Source organism: Squalius cephalus (genome assembly GCF_949319135.1).
Source record: "Squalius cephalus genome assembly, chromosome: 8".
In the NCBI taxonomy this organism is placed as follows: domain Eukaryota; kingdom Metazoa; phylum Chordata; class Actinopteri; order Cypriniformes; family Leuciscidae; genus Squalius; species Squalius cephalus.
This window is the reverse complement of record NC_137129.1, coordinates 4,198,017-4,216,324: the sequence shown is the minus strand read 5'-3', so window position 1 is coordinate 4,216,324 and position 18,308 is coordinate 4,198,017. Positions and strand designations below refer to the sequence as shown.

Sequence of the window (18,308 nt, the reverse complement as noted above, 5' to 3'; positions counted from 1 at the left end):
TTGGGCGGAAACGGCGCGCGGTGACAGCTGGGAACTTCAACACGCTCATACAGGAAGACAACGCAGACGGGGAGCCCTAACACACCCATTCAACATCAAAGATTAAAGCCAGGACCACTGTAACATTTCTCAGTCGGTAAAGGTAAGAAGAAAAGGCTGAATGCATTGTCTAATATTGATCTGATATCTTGTGTTAAGCGACTTGCCGGCGGAAATCGTCTCTGCGCAAATCATGACAACTGAAACGGGCATCGCTCGCGCATAATGCCCTTAAAAGCGATACATTCTCACAGTGGCATTAGGCCTTATCAATAAAACGCGATGTATCATACATTTGCATGTGTGCAGATTTCTTAACTGCAGTCTAAATGCGTCGGTTGGAAAAGTTCCTGATCTTGCAGAGCTCAGTGATGGGAAGTCCGACTCCTCTCTGCGAATCGGTTCTTTCGAACAGTACGTTTCAAGAACCGGTTCAAAAACAATTCGGCGATTCTTTTGCGTCATTACGTCATAGTGTTCCAATAAAACGCTTTTCGAATGTGTGGATAGTTTTCACAGACTGTGATGACGCGTTTTAACGGTCATTATCGTAAATCTTGCAGTTTTTTATATTTTCAATAATTAAAAAAAAAAAAGTATGTCCATTTATAACAATATACTTAATAATATATTACCTTTACATCAAATTACAAAAAACTAGTTTTGATTCTGTGGGAGAGACGGTCAAATTAACATTTCTCCCTTCTGACTGCCATTATCAATCTCTCTCTATTTTTTTTCCTCTTTTGAAAGCTGTGAAGACAACTGTTGTGGAGTTTCTCTTTCGCTATTTGAGTAAATGGGAACACAAAAAATATATTTAATGTAGTCTCTTATTCACTTCTGTTATAAGAAGTTTACGTCCTACTTCCGCTTCCGAGAAACCCAGAAATGTTGAAAATGGTCAATCAAGGTGTAAACATAGATCCATACGTTTTATTTGTAACATTTCTTGTAGTATTCACCTTGTTCATCGTGTCACAGTAGATCATTCATTATTCTCAGGTGGTGAGATGTTGATTAGAAAACCGTTTGACAGTTGATTCAGTTCAATTAAATTTTTTAGACTCGGTTCAACTGATTCACTGTAAAGATCCGACTCAAAAGAACACCGAAAATCGCTACAGCGCAAATGTAGGAAGTGGGGCGGGTGTAAAGGGCAGGAAACATGAACACAAGCTCGTCGCGATCGCTAAATTGTTTCCGTCTTCATGTTATTTCTATAAACAATCGCTCAGTATTGTCTGACTGAGCGCGCGACTGTGTTGTGCCGGCTGGCCTGATTATTCATTCAAATCAAATCACATCACATCAAATCTCTTGGTTTGTTTCATGCTTCGTGTCCAATTGCAAATATATTAATGGCTTGATTGCGTGTCTAAAATCCCAGTAGACTATTGGTCTTGTCGTGTGTGTGTGTGTGTGTGTGTGTGTGTGTGTGTTTAATAGATGGCACATCTCATCCTGCGCTGTGCCGAGAATGGATGTGATATATGGCCTAGTTTGACTAGTCCTGAAGCATAAATGACCTGTTTTTGTGTCCAGAAGAGCAGCTTACACCCACATGCTTGCCGTTTCAGTCTTGCCTTTGAATCTACTGTAGTTTTCTTATCTTGTTTTGATATGTTTACTTTTAGGGTGTTACCTACATCATTTAAAGCAGGTGTGATGTAATGCCTCTGTATTGAAGCACAGAAACTATTGCTTTTAGTCTCGTCTTAACCATTACAAGCTGGGTTTGAAATTAAAGGAATAGTTCAGCATTTCGTCATTTACTCACCCTCAAGTTGTTCCAAACCAAAAGTTTTTTTAGTAAGATATTAAATACACAAAGTAAGATATTTTGAAGGATGTTTGTAACCATTAACTTCTATACTATACTAAAATAAATACTATAGAAGTCAGTGGGGCCCATCAACTGTTTTGGGTGAGCTATCACTTTAATTTAATAAAGATTTTATAATTTAATAATGATTTAATAAACCAGATGATCAAAATCACTGCTTAGATTTAAGTATATTTTTTATTTCTGGTGTTTTTGTTTTGGCTTGTAAAAGTTCTGAAAGGCTGAACTTTAATATTTAGTAGTCTGGTGAGTGAAAGTTAATTTCAAACTGAGATTTATAAGTAGTTAAGATCATTTCTGAATCATTTCCCACATCTGTACGTTGCAGTTTCTGCTATAATCGTTGGCTTCTCCTCAGTCTGGTTTTTAGGGAGAGGACACTAGGAATTGCTCTGAAATTGTTTACCTGAGCCTGGGGCAATGACATTTGACTACTCTCATTTGAATGTAAATATTTTCTTAAAATGTGGAGAAAAAAAAAAGTGTAGAAAAACAAAATTTGACTCTAGTTTGACTCTGCTCGTTGACTTATGCCGTAATCACTATCTTTATTATATTTGGCAAAAGTTGAAATTCTGCTTTGCTCGTGCTTTTATTTCCTCAAAGGTTAATGCACTTCTGTGATTTCAGTTCTGTGTGATTAAACATTTATAATTCCACTTGCCTGAGAACAGCCACAGCTGATTGAATCTGTTATTATTATAAGAGTAAAGTTGACTAACTTACTCAAACTTTACTCTTTCATATTGTATTTCCTATACTGGGGCCATGTAATGTATCAGACATGAACTTGCTCACCTTTAATAGTTTAGTATTACAGTTGTAATGCAGTCTTGGGAAATTTGTGATTCCTGAAGGAGTTTGAAGATTTCCCTCAGGATTTGCTGCATGCTCTCATTAGAAGCAGGTGCTCATATATGGTTACCTGTGCATTTCCCAGAAGAGCATTCAGGTGAAGGGAGTGAGTCAGTGAGCCAGATTGATTCGTGTATCAGGTTTCTGTTACGTAATGTTAGTGTGTGTGTGCATGTGAAGGGGCAGTAAAGAGGGACTTGCCCTGTGGAAGTTGCCCTGAGAAGACAAACAAGATCTACTTCCTCCTTCTTTTTTTGTATTGTAGGTTTGGCAAAATTTTTTCCTTAATTACAGATTTTTTTTTCTCCCTGTTGCATTCTTGCGGGACAACGTGTTATGGCACGTCCTGCATTCTCTCCAGGCTCGGCACATTGTGCATCCGTGCGTTCAGTTTTTATGTGCTCTGCCACTGGTGCTCTTTTTGTTGATTTTACTATAAATGAGAATAAATAAAATGCTGAAGTCAGAATACATGAAGAGTTTTGAAAATTGGCTTAAAATGAAATGAAAATTCACTCCAGTTTCTTATTGTGAGCAATGCATCCGTACATGTTTAAAAACAAATTTTAACTGGCCTGCCACAATCATGAGTTTTTGCTGACGACAAATTGTGAATGTAATGAACAATAATGAACAAAACAATAATCGTTTATTGCATTTACAGTGCAAGCCAAATACGCTATATATTGTTTTTTATTTTATTTTTTAACTTGAAATCGCATGGAGGAAGACCTTTGACTATCCTTGTGTACTTCATAAGTGTTTTATATATATATATATATATATATATATGTGTTTTATATAAATATATCAAATTTATTTTGTTTGGCAGAATGTGATTGTTATTTTATCAAATTGTGCCGTTTAAATGTCAATGTCAGATGATTAATCATAACAGGCCTATTTTTAAAATTTGAGCTCATATTCTCGTTTAAAATCGAACCTTCATCTTTTGGTGTAATGACTTATGCCAGACTTTTCTGATGATTTTGTCCACTTAAACCTCACCCTTTCTGATAATCAACTGCAAGATTTTTATTCAGATCTGCCAAGTCCCAGCCCTGTTTTTTAAGAAAAGATTTGCGACTTTCATGTGATTCTGTAATCATATTTCTCTCTCTCTCTCTCTCTCTCTCTCTCTCTCTCTCTCTCTCTCTCTCTCTCTCTCTCTCTCTCTCTCTCTCTCTCTCTCTCTCTCTCTCTCTCTCTCTCTCTCTCTCTCTCTCTCTCTCTCTCTCTCTCTCTCTCTCTCTCTCTCAGTGAGCAGGTATGGCAGAGCTAGCGGGTCTAGTGCAGCGTTTGGAGGTGGCCGTGGGCCGTCTGGAGTCCATGTCTGGGGGTGGAGGCGGAGCAAGCGGCCCTTCTGCTGGATCTGGAGGTAAACCAGTTCTGTCTGAAGATAACCACTGCTTTCCAATGCCTCTTTTTTATGAGTACAGAACCTATTTGTACTACTGCAGAAGTTTGTTACCATTCTGGGCATTATTAGTGGGGTAATTTACGAGATACAACCTTGGATCCATTAGCGCCTGCACTAAACCATTCGGCTGATATCTCTAAATAAGCTCTAACTTTAATAATGTTCGACCAAGGGGAAAAAGCTTCTGGGGGGTTTTTGGCTCGAGGTCATGGTGCAAAAGACCCTAGGTTGATTAAACTTAGAAGTATTAAACTTAGCTGCATAAATTGTCTGCATCACCTCCAATAATGCAGCTTGTTGAAGATGGATGTACTATTACTTTTCTAACAAAACATCAAAAAACATTTCAATCTACATTTTCTCAGAATTGTATATATGTTGAACATCCGCACAAATGCAAAAATTGGTGTGGACCCTCCTGATCATGAAAATTATGTCACATGGACATTGGCTGAAGGACACTTTGGGCTTAAGTGAAACTCAGTGTCATGGACGGACAAAGTGCTTGTTGTTGAAAGTCTTGTTAGAACATGGTGTAATTCTGCTCTTGTTTCTCTTCTGTTCAGCGGTGTCGGCGTATGTTGAAGCCTATGACGCTTTGATCTCTGGCCCTGTGGCTCAGTACGCTGCCCTCAGTCAGAAGATCGGGGGAGACGTTCAGAAGCATGTATGTATTCCTGCACTGTCATTATAGTTCCTGAACACTGGCACACATTGATAAAGAGTCCACGCAATGTTCCTTATCCTTTGTTCGGGTGTGTCACAGGCTGAGATGATGAAGCAGGCCTTTTCCTGTCAAAGACAGCTTCTGGTCACTGCCTCCCGTTCTCAGAAACCTTCTGATGTAAGTACGAGGATACACTTTAAAATGAGATTGGTTACTGCACTACCGCTAGAAATGTTTGAAAGTCTCTCAACAATGCTGCTTTAAATCTACATACATTAAAACCAGTGAACTATCTTTTCTATTTGAATATGTTTTAAATGTCATTATTCCTGCAATCACGTCATTACTCCAGTCTTCAGTGTCACATGATCCTTCAGAAATCATTCTAATATGATGATTTGCTGCTCAATAAACATTTATGATTATCTATGTGAAAAACAGTTCATATTTTTGTGGAAACTGAAACATTTTAAGTACTCTTTGATGAATAAAAAGTGAAAAGAACAGCTTTTATTTACATAATGTCTTTACCGTCACAAATGAATGCATCCTTGCTTAATGATCGGTTTAATTCTTGCTGATGCCAAGCTTTTGAACAGTAGTGTATCTTTCACACCAACATTGTTGTACTATTTTTGCAACATTTTCTCATCTTGTCATCTGTCTGTGCATCTCTTCCTCTGGTATAGTCCGCCCTGGCTCCTCTGCTGGCCCCCGTGTCTAAAGTGATCCAGGAGGTGCAGGCGTTCAGAGAGAAGAACCGCTCCTCTCCGCTCTTCAACCACCTCTCTGCGGTCAGCGAGAGTGTTCCTGCCCTCGGCTGGGTCGCCATGGTAAGTCTGGTGCTGTCAGTGTGTTGCAGTTTTGTAGTTGTGTGTCGTTTCTAGTTTTGGTAGGGCTGCACAATTAATCGAATTTGTAATCGCGATTACAATTACGGATGCCACAATTATGTAATCGTTTAAAGGCGCAATTAAAACAACAAAAAGGTTCACTTGCATTATTCTGTGTGCTTAAGATGTGTTTATGTTTGTCTTTCTATAGAGCTGGTAAGTCCCGCCCCTTCCGCTAACCCCACTGGACCTCAAAGTTGAAAAACCGTCAATGCAAGTGAATGGGAGAAAATAATTATTTTCTGGTCCCGTTTGAATTGTGCCATGAATGTGAACATATGTTGTCTGTGAATTTTTTATATAACTTTTCATGTTACGAGTTTGACAGTATATGGTATGATTCTTCGGCTAGCAGTTGTGGAAAAGACATAACGAGAAAGACTACATGTCGCCTATGTGACGTCACCCCATAAAGTTGACTTACCCGTGGTTTTCGCCAACCTCAACGATTTTGTCCTCTCCCTGAAAGAAGGCGGTGAAGTGCACCAAAGACACAGCCATGTTTAGCGGGATCCGTGAGCTAGTCCGTGTGCTAGTGGTGTTGACGTTTCAAACGCGTCGAGAGTTGTAGTCCACAAAGTGCTCTCACACAAAGTCTAACCGTATCAAACTTCTACCCGCTAAATTGTATCATTCTTTACACGAAAAGTTATATAAAAAATTCACAGACAACATATGTTCACATTCATGGCACAATTCAAACGGGACCAGAAAATAATTATTTTCTCCCATTCACTTGCATTGACGGTTTTTCAACTTTGAGGTCCAGCGGGGTTTTGCGGAAGGGGCGGGACTTACCAGCTCTATAGCTTATTTTAAAGGTGCAGTGTGTAATGTTTAGTGGCATCTAGTGGTGAGTTTGCGAATTGCAACCAACAGAAGTTAAAGGAGAACTTGGGTCAATTTTAACATTGAGCTCATTTTTTTGTAAATTTGGAGTGCTGTCAGTACAGAGAACAACGACAAAAATCGGTGTTGCCTACACCGTGTTATCCTCTTTTTAAAATTTGCACCCTGTTGACTTCAATGGGGCAAGTTTTAAACCTGCTTTTAGCCTCTTAACATCCTTGATGTGTCATTACAAGTGCACAGGTCATGTGAGTGATTCCTTCTGAGTGATCACGTGTCAATCTGACTGCAGTAGATGTGAAAGATATGAATAAAAATGATGTTTATTCAGCCAGCGCACATACCTGTGTTTACATCCTGTTTTCGGTCGAAGTCCATAGTAATCGATTGTCGAGTTCACGCGCATTGGTTTAGTACCTATGATCATGCGCGTGAACTCGACAATCGATTACTATAGTAAGGATTTATAAGGGGGAAAAAAGATATGGTGATACAAGGTTTCCATCTGACAGCGATGATATGGTTTTTCAAGGATGTATGCAGTGGTATCAAAGTCATTTCAAAGAATTGTTATTATGAAAAATGATTAAAAATATTGATATGCTCTTTTTGTCACTATTTCTTTTTTAGGCCCCAAAGCCAGGCCCCTTTGTGAAGGACATGCAGGACGCAGCCATGTTTTACACCAACCGTGTGCTCAAGGATTACAAGGAGAAGTATGTCTGTCTGTGGTGTGAAGAAACTTGTACAGAAGCTAAATGGCACATCGGTCATTTTCCCACCTGCTTTATTGTCTTATTTTCAGAGATAAGATGCATGTGGATTGGGTCAATGCCTATGTGTCCATTTGGACCGAGCTGCAGGCCTACATCAAGCAGCACCACACCACTGGATTGAGCTGGAGCAAGACTGTGAGTATCATTCTCGTGTGTTCGGTTTGTCCCACGTGGTTCAGAATATAAGGTTTAATTGTTTTTGTTTTTCAGGGTCCCGTAGCTTCGGCCTCTGGTGGCGCTCAGGCTCCGCCTCCCCCCGGCCCTCCACCCCCCATGGACTTCGGTGAAAAGTCTTCAGGTGGAGACTCTGGAGCAGTCTCTCGCAATGCTCTCTTCGCCTCTCTCAACAAGGGAGCTGATATTACTAAAGGTATTACATGGATCCCTGACTTGATGTGGTACTAAAGCGGCTCCAGTAGAGCCACAAAACATTCAGAGCACATTTATTGCAGTTTAAATGATGGAAGGATCATCGCTAAATCATTAAACTGTCCTTTTGATTGATTGGATATTATGCAGATTGTTCCACTTGATGCACTGTAATGGGAGCATCAGTGTATGTGAAAAGGTCATTGCAGCCTTCACAGCAAAAAGGGCAAAGTTAGGGCTTGTTCCTAACGATACGGTCATGTGACCCTCGCTTGTTCACGTCCATGAGGCGCTAGGGCAGGGGTCAGTGACCTTTTTGCCATGAAGTGACACTAAAAGGAATAGTTCACTAAAAAATGAAAATTCTATCATTATTTACTAGTTTCAAACCTGTATGAATTTTTCTTCTGCTGAACACAAAGGAAGATATTTTGAAGAATGTCGGTAACCAGACAGTTGATGGACGACTGACTTCCATAGTCGGGGGGGAAAAAAATACTATAGAAGTCAATGGGGTCCATCAACAGTTTAGATATAGAAACATGGCTTTCAAATGAAAGATTGGTATCAAAGAGCACACCCAGGTTCCTAACTCACGAGAAAGACTTGACAGAGCAGCCATCATATTAGTGGAGCGGCTAAGTGCTTATGTTTGGCAGAATCGTTCAGTTTATGATACAAGCATGAAAATTGGCATGAGCAGTCTCCATGGGTCACTTGACAAGAAAATTGTCCGAGCCACTTAATTTCAAGATGGCGGCCATTTTTCAAGATGGCCGACACCTTAGTGGAGCAGTTAAGTTGATATAGTGGTTTATTTGGTGATACAAGCATGAAAATTGGCATGAGCAGTCTCTGATGGTCACTAGACAATAAGCCACCCACAGCTACTTGAAACTTCAAGATGGTGGCCATTTTTCAAGATGGCCACCACCTTAGTGGAGCAATTAGGCTTAAGAAATCATTTAGTTGGTGATACAAGCATGAAAATTGCCATGAGCCTAATTGCTCCACTAAGGTGTCGGCCATCTTGAAAAATGGCCGCCATCTTGAAATTTCAAGTAGCTGTGGGTGGCTTATTGTCTAGTGACCATCAGAGACTGCTCATGCCAATTTTCATGTTTGTATCACCAAATAAACCACTATATCACTTAACTGCTCCACTAAGGTGTTGGCCATCTTGAAAAATGGCCGCCATCTTGAAATATTAACTAGCTGTGGGTGGCTTATTGTCTAGTGACCATCAGAGACTGCTCATGCCAATTTTCATGCTTGTATCACCAAATAAACCACTATATCACTTAACTGCTCCACTAAGGTGTCGGCCATCTTGAAAAATGAAAAATCTTGAAATTTCAAGTGGCTCGGACAATTTTCTTGTCAAGTGACCCATGGAGACTGCTCATGCCAATTTTCACGCTTGTATCATAAACTGAACGATTATATCACTTAGCCGCTCCACTATATGTTAGACAGTATTCTAGGTTATTAGGTGTGGAGGTTTTTGGACCAATAATTAGAATATCTGTTTTTTCAGAATTAAGTAGTAGGAAATTACTAGTCATCCAGTTTTTTTTTATTTTTATATCAGCTATACATTCCGTTAATTTTGTGAATTGGTAAGTTTCTTCAGGGCACAAAGAAATATAGAGCTGAGTATCATAAGCGTAACAGTGAAAGCTAATGCCATGCTTCCTAATGATATCTCCAAAGGGTGAAAAGCAACGGTCCTAGTACTGAGCCTTGTGGTACTCCAGTCCATACTGTACCACAATTATTCTTCTCCTATAGCAACGAATGAATGGAATTTTTCCTCAGGGACACTGATGTGACACTGTTGTAGACAGTTGCATAGTTTTAATTTTATCAATCTTGCAAGAAGTTCATTAAGTCATTATTGTTGTGCTGTTTGCAAACGTCTAGAGTTGAAGCTTTATTTCTCGTTAATTTAGCCACTGTGTCAAATAAATACCTAGGGTTGCGTTTTTCTTTTTAAGAGGGTGGAAAAATAAGCAGATCTAGCAGTTAAGGCCTTTCTGTACGCAATTGTGCTCTCTTTCCACGAAATGCGAAAAACCTCTAGTCTAGTTTCTAGTACACACTATACTGTTCCCATCCCTGCCCATACAATCATTGCAATAAAGAAAATTGTCAACAGTTTACGAGTGATGTCCCTTGTCAAAAGTCAAATGTCCCTTGTTTGTCGATGAAAATGGCTGAATTAAGAGAGGAAAAAAACAAATGAAGATTGAGAAAACCAAAAATCACACTATTAGTAATAATTAATAACAATAATTCAGCGTGTGGAATTGATTGAAGACTTGTCTTTTAATATCCCTATGTCTTTTAACTCCCTGTAAGGACTGAAGCATGTGTCTGATGACCAGAAGACCCACAAGAATCCTGCGCTCAAATCCCAAACAGGTCCTTTGCCTGCTGGGCCCAAACCCGTCGCTTCTCGGCCCACGGCAGCGGCCAGCCCGGCCCGCACTCTTCCCCCAGTGCTGGAGCTGGACGGCAAGAAATGGAAAGTGGTGAGTGAGTCAGTATGCCTGTTATAGTCTGTGTATGCAGCTGAGACTATTTTTGGAAACGCCATTTTGTGAAAGGTATTTTCCATCTCGGACTCAGCTGTTTATACAGAAAGATGCTAAAAAAAGATGTAATGTGCTAGTGCTGACACAAACTAAATATGTGAAGACATGACACTGTTTGGCCAGTTCATTTAACTTTGTATGCGATCCTCTCTTTGGCTTTTTTGCCTGTAGGAAAACCAGGAAGGTGCGCAGGGCCTTGTGATCAGTGACACAGAACTGAAACAGGTGGTTTATGCCTATAAGTGCAACAACAGCACTTTACAGGTGAAGGGGAAGATCAACTCCATTATTGTAGGTCTGTACACACTACCAGCAGTTCCTCCATTGTTCACATTTTACAGCGAGGTCTCATTTGTTAACATTAGATAATGCATCAACATGAACAAACACTTTTATTAACTAACATTAAAGGATAGTTCACCCAAAAATGAAAATTGTCATTTACTCCCCCTCAAGTTGTACCAAAGCTAAATGATGACAGATTTTTAGTTATTAAAAATGTTTGTTCATGTTAGTTCACAGTGCATTAACTAATGTTAACACATACAATGTTTAAGTTTAGTTAATATTAACTAAGATTAATAAATGCTGTAGAAGTATTGTTCACTGTTAGTTCATGTGGTAACTAATGTTAACAAATGAAAGTTTAGATATAAGTTTGTTGTTGTTTTCTCTGCAGATAACTGTAAGAAAATGGGCCTTGTCTTTGACGATGTTGTGGGTATTATTGAGGTGATCAACTGCAGGGATGTTAAGATCCAGGTGTGTATGTTTGTGCTTTATTACTCTCCTCTCCCTATACATGTACTTGAATGCAGAGTATCCACAGTGTTAAAGTGTTTCAGGGAGTTCAGAAACGGTGACACTGATACAGAGAATAACTCCCTTTGAAAACCGTTCCCTGAGAAAATTATTTATTTTACTTTTAATTAAAATGGTTTTAAATGTAATTCCCTTAAACATCTACATATCTTGTAACTGAAAGTAGTAGCATTGCCTGTTTTCTTTTCTTAGCACTCCTGTTTTGCATCTGCTCTTTATTCTGAGTCATTGTTCTCCTCGTGATTTCCAGGTTATGGGTAAAGTGCCAACCATCTCCATCAACAAGACAGATGGCTGCCATGTGTACCTGAGCAAAGACTCTCTGGCATGTGAAATCATCAGCGCTAAGAGCTCAGAGATGAACGTGCTGGTGCCCAACAAAGATGGAGAATATGTAAGCGAAGATATTAATTTGTTTATGAATTATAAACATTTCCTGACCGCTGTTAAAATCATCACGTTAATTTTTGTGATTTTATTTTGTTTTTATTTGACGTGTTAAAAATGTATCGCGCAACATCCGTTTTTCCTGGCACCCTTTGTCTAGTGTAACGGTATATGAACATTCTCTCATTCGTTCAAGTGCTTTTAAACCATTCAAAAGTGATAAGGCGGCAATTCTGTACAGGTGCGCTGTTCATGAAACACACATCCCACACACACATAAAGCCACCTCACCGTCAGCATGCCAGTGCTGATTTGAGTTCTCTTTCGCGTCTTATTGCGCTTGAATGGAAAAAAAACACAAAATTATGTCAAAATGCCCGTTTTTGCAGAGAATCCTCATAAGCACAGTCATAAGGCAACGACACCAAGCTTTAAACGTGTTAAGTCTTAATTGAATATCAAGAGTTGAGAGAAAATCGAATGTGTGTGTCAGGGCTTAAAGTGACTGCAGCCTAATAAACCTGATACAGGCTGTGTCAATAGGCGCGTTTCCATTACAGATGTGCACAAAACTTTTGCCATTTATTTATTTATTTTCTTTCTAAATATCGATAAACTATTGCGAAATGACAGCGTTTCCATTAACCGATGTTATGCGACTAAAACGTCTTTTTTTTTTCCCCTCTATACAAGTCATTCCAAAAATCATGCCAACGGACGTTGGTAGGTTTATATATATCTATATCTATCACAGCCACCGCTTATTATTATTATTATTATTATTATTATTATTATTATTATTATTGGAAAGAGACGTAGGCGTGTTATCCAAGCATTAATGGCAAGAAAAGACCCTTATACTGTGTATGGGGTATTTCTCACTCATTTCTGCTCCAAAGGTCTGGATTGTGGCATTTCTTTGAGGTTTAGAATCCAGTATTCCTGTAATTCTTTTATCTTTTATGAATTTAATAAAGAACTCTGTCTCGTATTCTGTCCAAACACACCGTGTCATTTAAGTCAAGTGACCTGTAAATGCGCAAAAACTGTTTCCATTGCAGTTTTGCAAAATATTTATTTTTTGGATTGCCTGAAAAAAACCCTCATGCGAACGTAAAAACTTTTTTGCGATAAATGGGAATTTTTGCAAAATTGACGTGTTTCCATAGCCTGGGAAAACCCAGACAACTTCCGGCAAATTCAGATTTGCTCGAGAAGTAGTCTGGCAAAGAGCTCATTCAAGCCCATTTCCATGGCCTGGAAATCGCGGCACCAATCAGAAACGTTGAGGCGGGCTTTACACAATGACGATCGCTCTGATTGGTTTTTGGTCTATCCAATTGCGCCCAGAGGCATTTGAGCGACGTCCGTTCAACTTTTAAATGCATTATTATATTCAAATTGCAAACACATGAGGACAGTCTCCATGAAAGACCCACTGGCAGATGAACGTGCTTCTACATTTCTCTCCGAAACGGTAGGAAATTAAATTAGATTTAATAGAGGATTTTAACTGTGACACGATGATTGACAGGGCAGTTTAAGTGACAGGATGCACGCGACAGATCCGTCCGATAAAGATGACGAAGTAGTATGTCCCAAAGCTTACCTACTTTTTTGCTACACATTCAAAAGTAAATACCTTTTCTTCCCAAAAAGACTACATACTTTTAGGGCGTAGTGTAACTTAGGCGAATTGGGACGCAGCATATGGCTTTACACGATGACGATCGCTCTGATTGGTTTTAGGTCTATCCAACTGCGCCCAGAGGCATTTGAGCGACGTCCGTTGGTGACGCCCCTTTGGAAATGATTTGTCTATGGAGCTTTGCCAGACCATAACTCAGTTACTACTGAGAATGGTCTGGTTTTAACCAGGCTAGTGTTTCCATTGAGCGTATTTTCAATTCGCAATTTCAATTTGCGCACTTTAAAGGGTAATGGAAACGCGGCTAATGATGTTAATCAAAGAACAAAAGAAAAAGAGAAAATCACTCACTTGCTGCTATTCACTCAATAACTTTTGTAGCTTTAATAAGAATGAATCTGTATTTCATTTATACAGTTACTGTGCATATTATTTTACATGTGATTGCTTTTAAGATTTTTAGGCATGTCTAACAGTAATCAATTTCTGTATACTTCCTACCCAAATATTAAAGCACTGTTTACAAGGTTGCATGGGTCAAAAACAACCAAGTATAAATCTGAACCGGCTCGACTGCTATATTAAAGGCAATTAAAATATTGAAAATAAATCGTCTTTAGTTAAATAAATGTGAAATTATTACAAAAAAATGTAATGTTAGAATAAAAATGTGCGATTAATTTTATTTTTTTAAATTTTATGTTTCTTTCCATTTTCTTTCAAGACTGAGATCCCAGTCCCTGAACAGTTCAAAACCATCTGGGATGGCAGCAAGCTGGTCACCACAGCAACCGAGATTGCCGGATAAAGGACCAATCCTGTGCGAGAGACCGCCCCCATTGCAGTGTCCTACCTGACTGACCAATGAGCTTAAACTACAAAGTAGAATTGAATGCCAACCAGGTCAACTCTCCTATCAGCCAATCACAGCGGCAATCACATCTTCCCTCAGCTAGTGACATGACTACTCGCTTACCAGAAACACTTGCTCAGTCAATGGCAGGGCATCATTCTCCTCTATTCCATTGATTAAAACATTAGCACTTGAAATCGATTGCCAACAGTTGGGGTGTTTTCATGTTTTGTCTTGCAGCCATATAAAATAACACATGAATGGCCAACAAGAGGAATCAAGTCATGTTATCATAATTGTGTTTTGTATTTTTGATTCTCTTTTTTTTTTTTTTTTTTCCATTTTGCATTTTCTAGTCAGGGGGCAAGTATTGGGGGGGAGGGTCACTGCGGTTTCTTTTTGACATATGCAATTCAGATATGAAGCACACAAATGTCCCTCTTCTGACCACCAACACAGACATTTACTGTAACTTTTATTTAAAAAAAAAAAAAAAAACATTCCAAGGGATAATTAGTCAAATCTTATTTAGAGGGTGAATTGGCATCTTGAGTAACTTGCAGAATCACAGTTATAATTCCAATCGTGTCATTGAAAAACTATAGTTGCTTTAGAAAAATTCTCTTTTCCCTCTTTATTTCATCTTGTATTCCAGAGCACATGCAACATTCCCTGTAATGTAAATAAATTAACATTCCATGGTTTGTGATGGAAAAAGGTTTGGAAAGTGTTTTTGGCACAAACTGGAGAGGCAGAAAAGACACACAGCCTAACGTTCGGATGCTCACGGTACGGTCCGTGTCTGATATCTGCTGTACAGATACTGGCTTTACATGAATCGTGTCCCACCTCTTTGCTCTCATCACATGCTTTAACTAGTTTAATTCCAACCTCTTAATCTTTACTTTCCATAATATTGAGGTCATGTGTATGGAATTTCTTTTGTATCATTTGTCTTTTTGCGCTGAGAAATAGTACTGGAGAACAAACATCATTAAAACTGTTGCAATAAATAACATCACTTTTTTTCTGTGTCTTTGATGTACTTTATTGAATATAATCGGTAGATAACTTTTGTTGCAAAATGGCAATTTGAAAAGGTTAACAGAAAGGTGATTATAGTGTTGAACAACCAATATATGGTGTAGTTTTAAAAATATCTTCCTGACCAAGTAGCGTATGTTTTATAAAGTAATATTCAGCAAGGATGCTTTAAATTAATCAAATGTAAACAAAACAGTTTGCTAATGCCGATGTTCTTAGCTAACGAAGCACTTAAACACGTGTCCTGTTTCATCCAATCAGAGACTTTTCTCTGTCAGAGCAGCTCAACGAGCCTCAACACTATAATTGTTTGATGCAGTTTAATATTAGTCTCCAAATAGCTGGTAATGGAAGTGGTACACCCTTTATGTGATTAGTTGTAAGTAAATACATGGGCCACTGGGTTCGTAAGATTCAATGTTTTATTGTGTGAGAAAAATAAACTGAAAAATAGTACACGATTAGAAGCAAAAAATAACCGATATTTCTTTCATTAAAAATCAGTCAAATAAAAATCAGATCAGTGCAACAAAACAAGACAGGCTTAATTCATATAGGAGACATAGTGTAAGACTGACAGTGGAGTAAGTGTGCATTAACTCTCTCATCGGGAATGAAAGCGTGTCACTGTGTTTAGCGAATGAAGGGAAGTAGATGCTCATTAAACCACTCTCGGGTGAACTGTAGGTGATCTCCATCACTGGCGAGGAACACAAGCTTTCCTGCAGAATCCATCTCTGCCAACCCCAGGCGATCCTGACGATACAAAATAACGGTAGATAAATCCCTATATATACACTTAATATGGGGAAATGTTCAGTTAATATTATTGGTGCACCGTGCTTTCGAAACGGGATTCATGAATCTTCGCAACCTTTATGAATCATTTGTTTCGAGGTTTCGAACCAATGATTCGTAGCGCGCAAAGTCACGTGATTTCAAGGCGGGGCGATGTTCCCTGTTGTTTTTTTTTATTTATTTGTATTTTTTATTTTATATAATATTTAATAGCGTTTTAGTCTCTTATTGGACTGATTAATCAAGCTCTCCATTTGTTTCGAACCAATGATTCGTAGCGCGCTAAGTCACATGATTTCAAGTCGGGGCGATGATCCCTGTTCTTTATTTATTTATTTATTTATTTTATTTTATATTTTATATAATATTTAATATCGTTTTAGTCTCTTATTGGACTGATTAATCAAGCTCTACATAAAAACAAGCCCTACATTGTAATAAAATAATAACACCTATTATACAGACACTTCGGCTTGTTAATTGCATTTAATAGCTTAAACTTTCAATGATAAATTCGCAATTGGTTTGTAAAAGGTGTTTTTTATGCATTGTCGTTGCATTTACACTGTTTTGACCAGCAGGCGTCACCAGTGCGGCGTTTTGAGCGCTTACAAACAATGATTCATTTTGCGAAGCAGTTGATTCAATTGAATCAAAGCTTTCAAAGCTTCGTTTCTCCCATCACTAGGTTCAATTGAACAGGAAATGTGGTAACACTATGCAGGATATTAAGTATTTAAAAAATAAAATACAAAATGTGGGTTAAATGTAGATAATTAATGATAGAGAAAAAAAGACAAGCATGTTTACCTCTTTATATATTGCACTTTCTTGCAGCGTTTCCAGCTCTATTCCTTGACCAGTTTTATAGAAACCAAACCACTAATGACGAAAATTCAGTTAGTAAGAGATTTTAATTCAATAATAAAAGAGAGATTTAAAATAAACTGTTGATGTACCTCAGAATCCACAGGATCGACCATAGTGTCCTGAAGGAACTTAACCATGACAAACTTATTCAGAGACATGAGATTCTTCTTGTAGGTCTCGTTCACCACCTGACAGAAAAATCAATCATTTACACCACACAGACAAATATATCTATTTAATAGTAATTTCTCCCTCATCCTCAGACTTACCCGCTCCTGATTAATGTCAGCAAGGAAGAGACTGTACTTTTTATACAAGTCATCATTGAGGGGATCGTGCCAGTACTGAGCCTGCACCAAGCTAACATAAAATCACAATCAATATGCTTGACTAGACAATCACATAAAAAATAAGGCAGCAGCACTAAGTGTAAATAGCAACAAAACATATTTTCTTTGAACTAAGTGCAAACACTAGATATGGAAGCTTGTTTCATTCCGCCACTGAATAATAAATAAATAATAATAATTGCGATTTTTTATCTCACAATTCTGACTTTTTTTCTCTCACAATTGCGATATATCAAGTCAGAATTGTGACTTTTTTTTCTCAGAATTGCGAGATATAAGTCAGAATTGTGAGAAATAAAGTCGCAATTCTGAGAAATAAAGTCGCAATTGCGAGATATAAACTATTCTGAGGTAAAAAAAAAAAAAAAATGCGTGAAATTGCAGAATTGCGTGATATAAAGTCGCAATTGTGAGAAAAAAAGGTTAGAATTCTGACTTTATAAGACGCAATTGCGACTTTATTTCACGCAATTCTGACTATATCTTGCAATTTTGAGAAATAAAGACAATTGTGAGATAAAAAGTCGCAATTATCTTTTAAAATGTTTTATTTTGTGGCGGAAACAAGCTTCCATAGTTAGATGATATTTGTAATTTTTCTAAGTGCAAATAGTGGCAGATACTATTTGCTCCTCAGTGTATTGTAGTATATTATAGAACAGTATGCAATAACAACATATTCAGTGTATATGATCATATACATGTTGTGGCTGATGTTTATTCACAACATGTAAGCTGATCTATTCTATCAACCTTTGTGCTGGTCATATGGTATGCTCAGATGCTGTCATGTGCTCAACTTCTATATCTAAACCTATATGATATGATATTGTACAGTTTCTATAGTGCTTGCACAATTTGCTACTCAAGGTTTGGGCTTCACAAGCCTAATGGATTTTGACTGATCATATCGACTGCAATCATAAAAGCTGGATTTCTTTTGTAATTTTTGTCTGGCTCAACCAGATATTGGTGGGCGGAGTTCGTGTAAATAGCCTCTGACAACATGCGGCATATTTGCACTTGGTGTAAATAGACGCTCCGAAACAATAATCAGTTTAGAGTAACTTGAAATGGTCTGTTGAGAAGCCCATAACCAAGCACGCACTGTTTTTGAATGGCATCAGTGTAGGCTCCTGAGTTCAGCTTCTTACGAATCCAGTCACAGATATGAGAGCTTTCACCAGGACAATGAGGAAGACCAAACACCCCTGTGATTTACAGA

The 18,308-nt window shown here is 38.3% G+C and overlaps 2 protein-coding genes across 4 annotated transcripts in view; one reads left to right on the top strand and one right to left on the bottom strand.

Moving 5' to 3' along the window:
• Window positions 1–14,738, top strand: cap1 (CAP, adenylate cyclase-associated protein 1 (yeast)). Of its 2 annotated transcripts, none has more exons than XM_079879148.1 (13): window positions 1–142; window positions 4,001–4,118; window positions 4,727–4,827; window positions 4,927–5,004; window positions 5,517–5,660; window positions 7,200–7,285; window positions 7,375–7,480; window positions 7,556–7,715; window positions 10,076–10,248; window positions 10,483–10,606; window positions 10,991–11,073; window positions 11,384–11,527; window positions 13,893–14,738. In XM_079879148.1, exons 2-13 carry the CDS (start codon window positions 4,010–4,012, stop codon window positions 13,974–13,976), a joined length of 1,392 nt encoding a protein of 463 aa, XP_079735274.1. In that variant the 5' UTR covers window positions 1–142; window positions 4,001–4,009; the 3' UTR covers window positions 13,977–14,738. The 2 variants fall into 2 exon arrangements, with proteins under 2 accessions (XP_079735274.1, XP_079735273.1); XM_079879147.1 differs by having other exon boundaries at window positions 8–142; window positions 4,008–4,118.
• Window positions 14,249–18,308, bottom strand: part of ppt1 (palmitoyl-protein thioesterase 1 (ceroid-lipofuscinosis, neuronal 1, infantile)) — a 230,959-nt gene continuing 226,899 nt past the window's right edge. For both annotated transcript variants that reach the window (XM_079879154.1, XM_079879153.1), the window contains exons 6-10: window positions 18,192–18,294; window positions 17,003–17,093; window positions 16,823–16,921; window positions 16,674–16,745; window positions 14,249–15,821 (exon numbers count right to left, since the gene is read on the bottom strand). In XM_079879154.1, coding sequence (XP_079735280.1) covers window positions 15,699–15,821; window positions 16,674–16,745; window positions 16,823–16,921; window positions 17,003–17,093; window positions 18,192–18,294 — 488 coding nt within the window. In that variant the 3' untranslated portion in view covers window positions 14,249–15,698. The remainder of the gene's footprint in view (window positions 15,822–16,673; window positions 16,746–16,822; window positions 16,922–17,002; window positions 17,094–18,191; window positions 18,295–18,308) is intronic.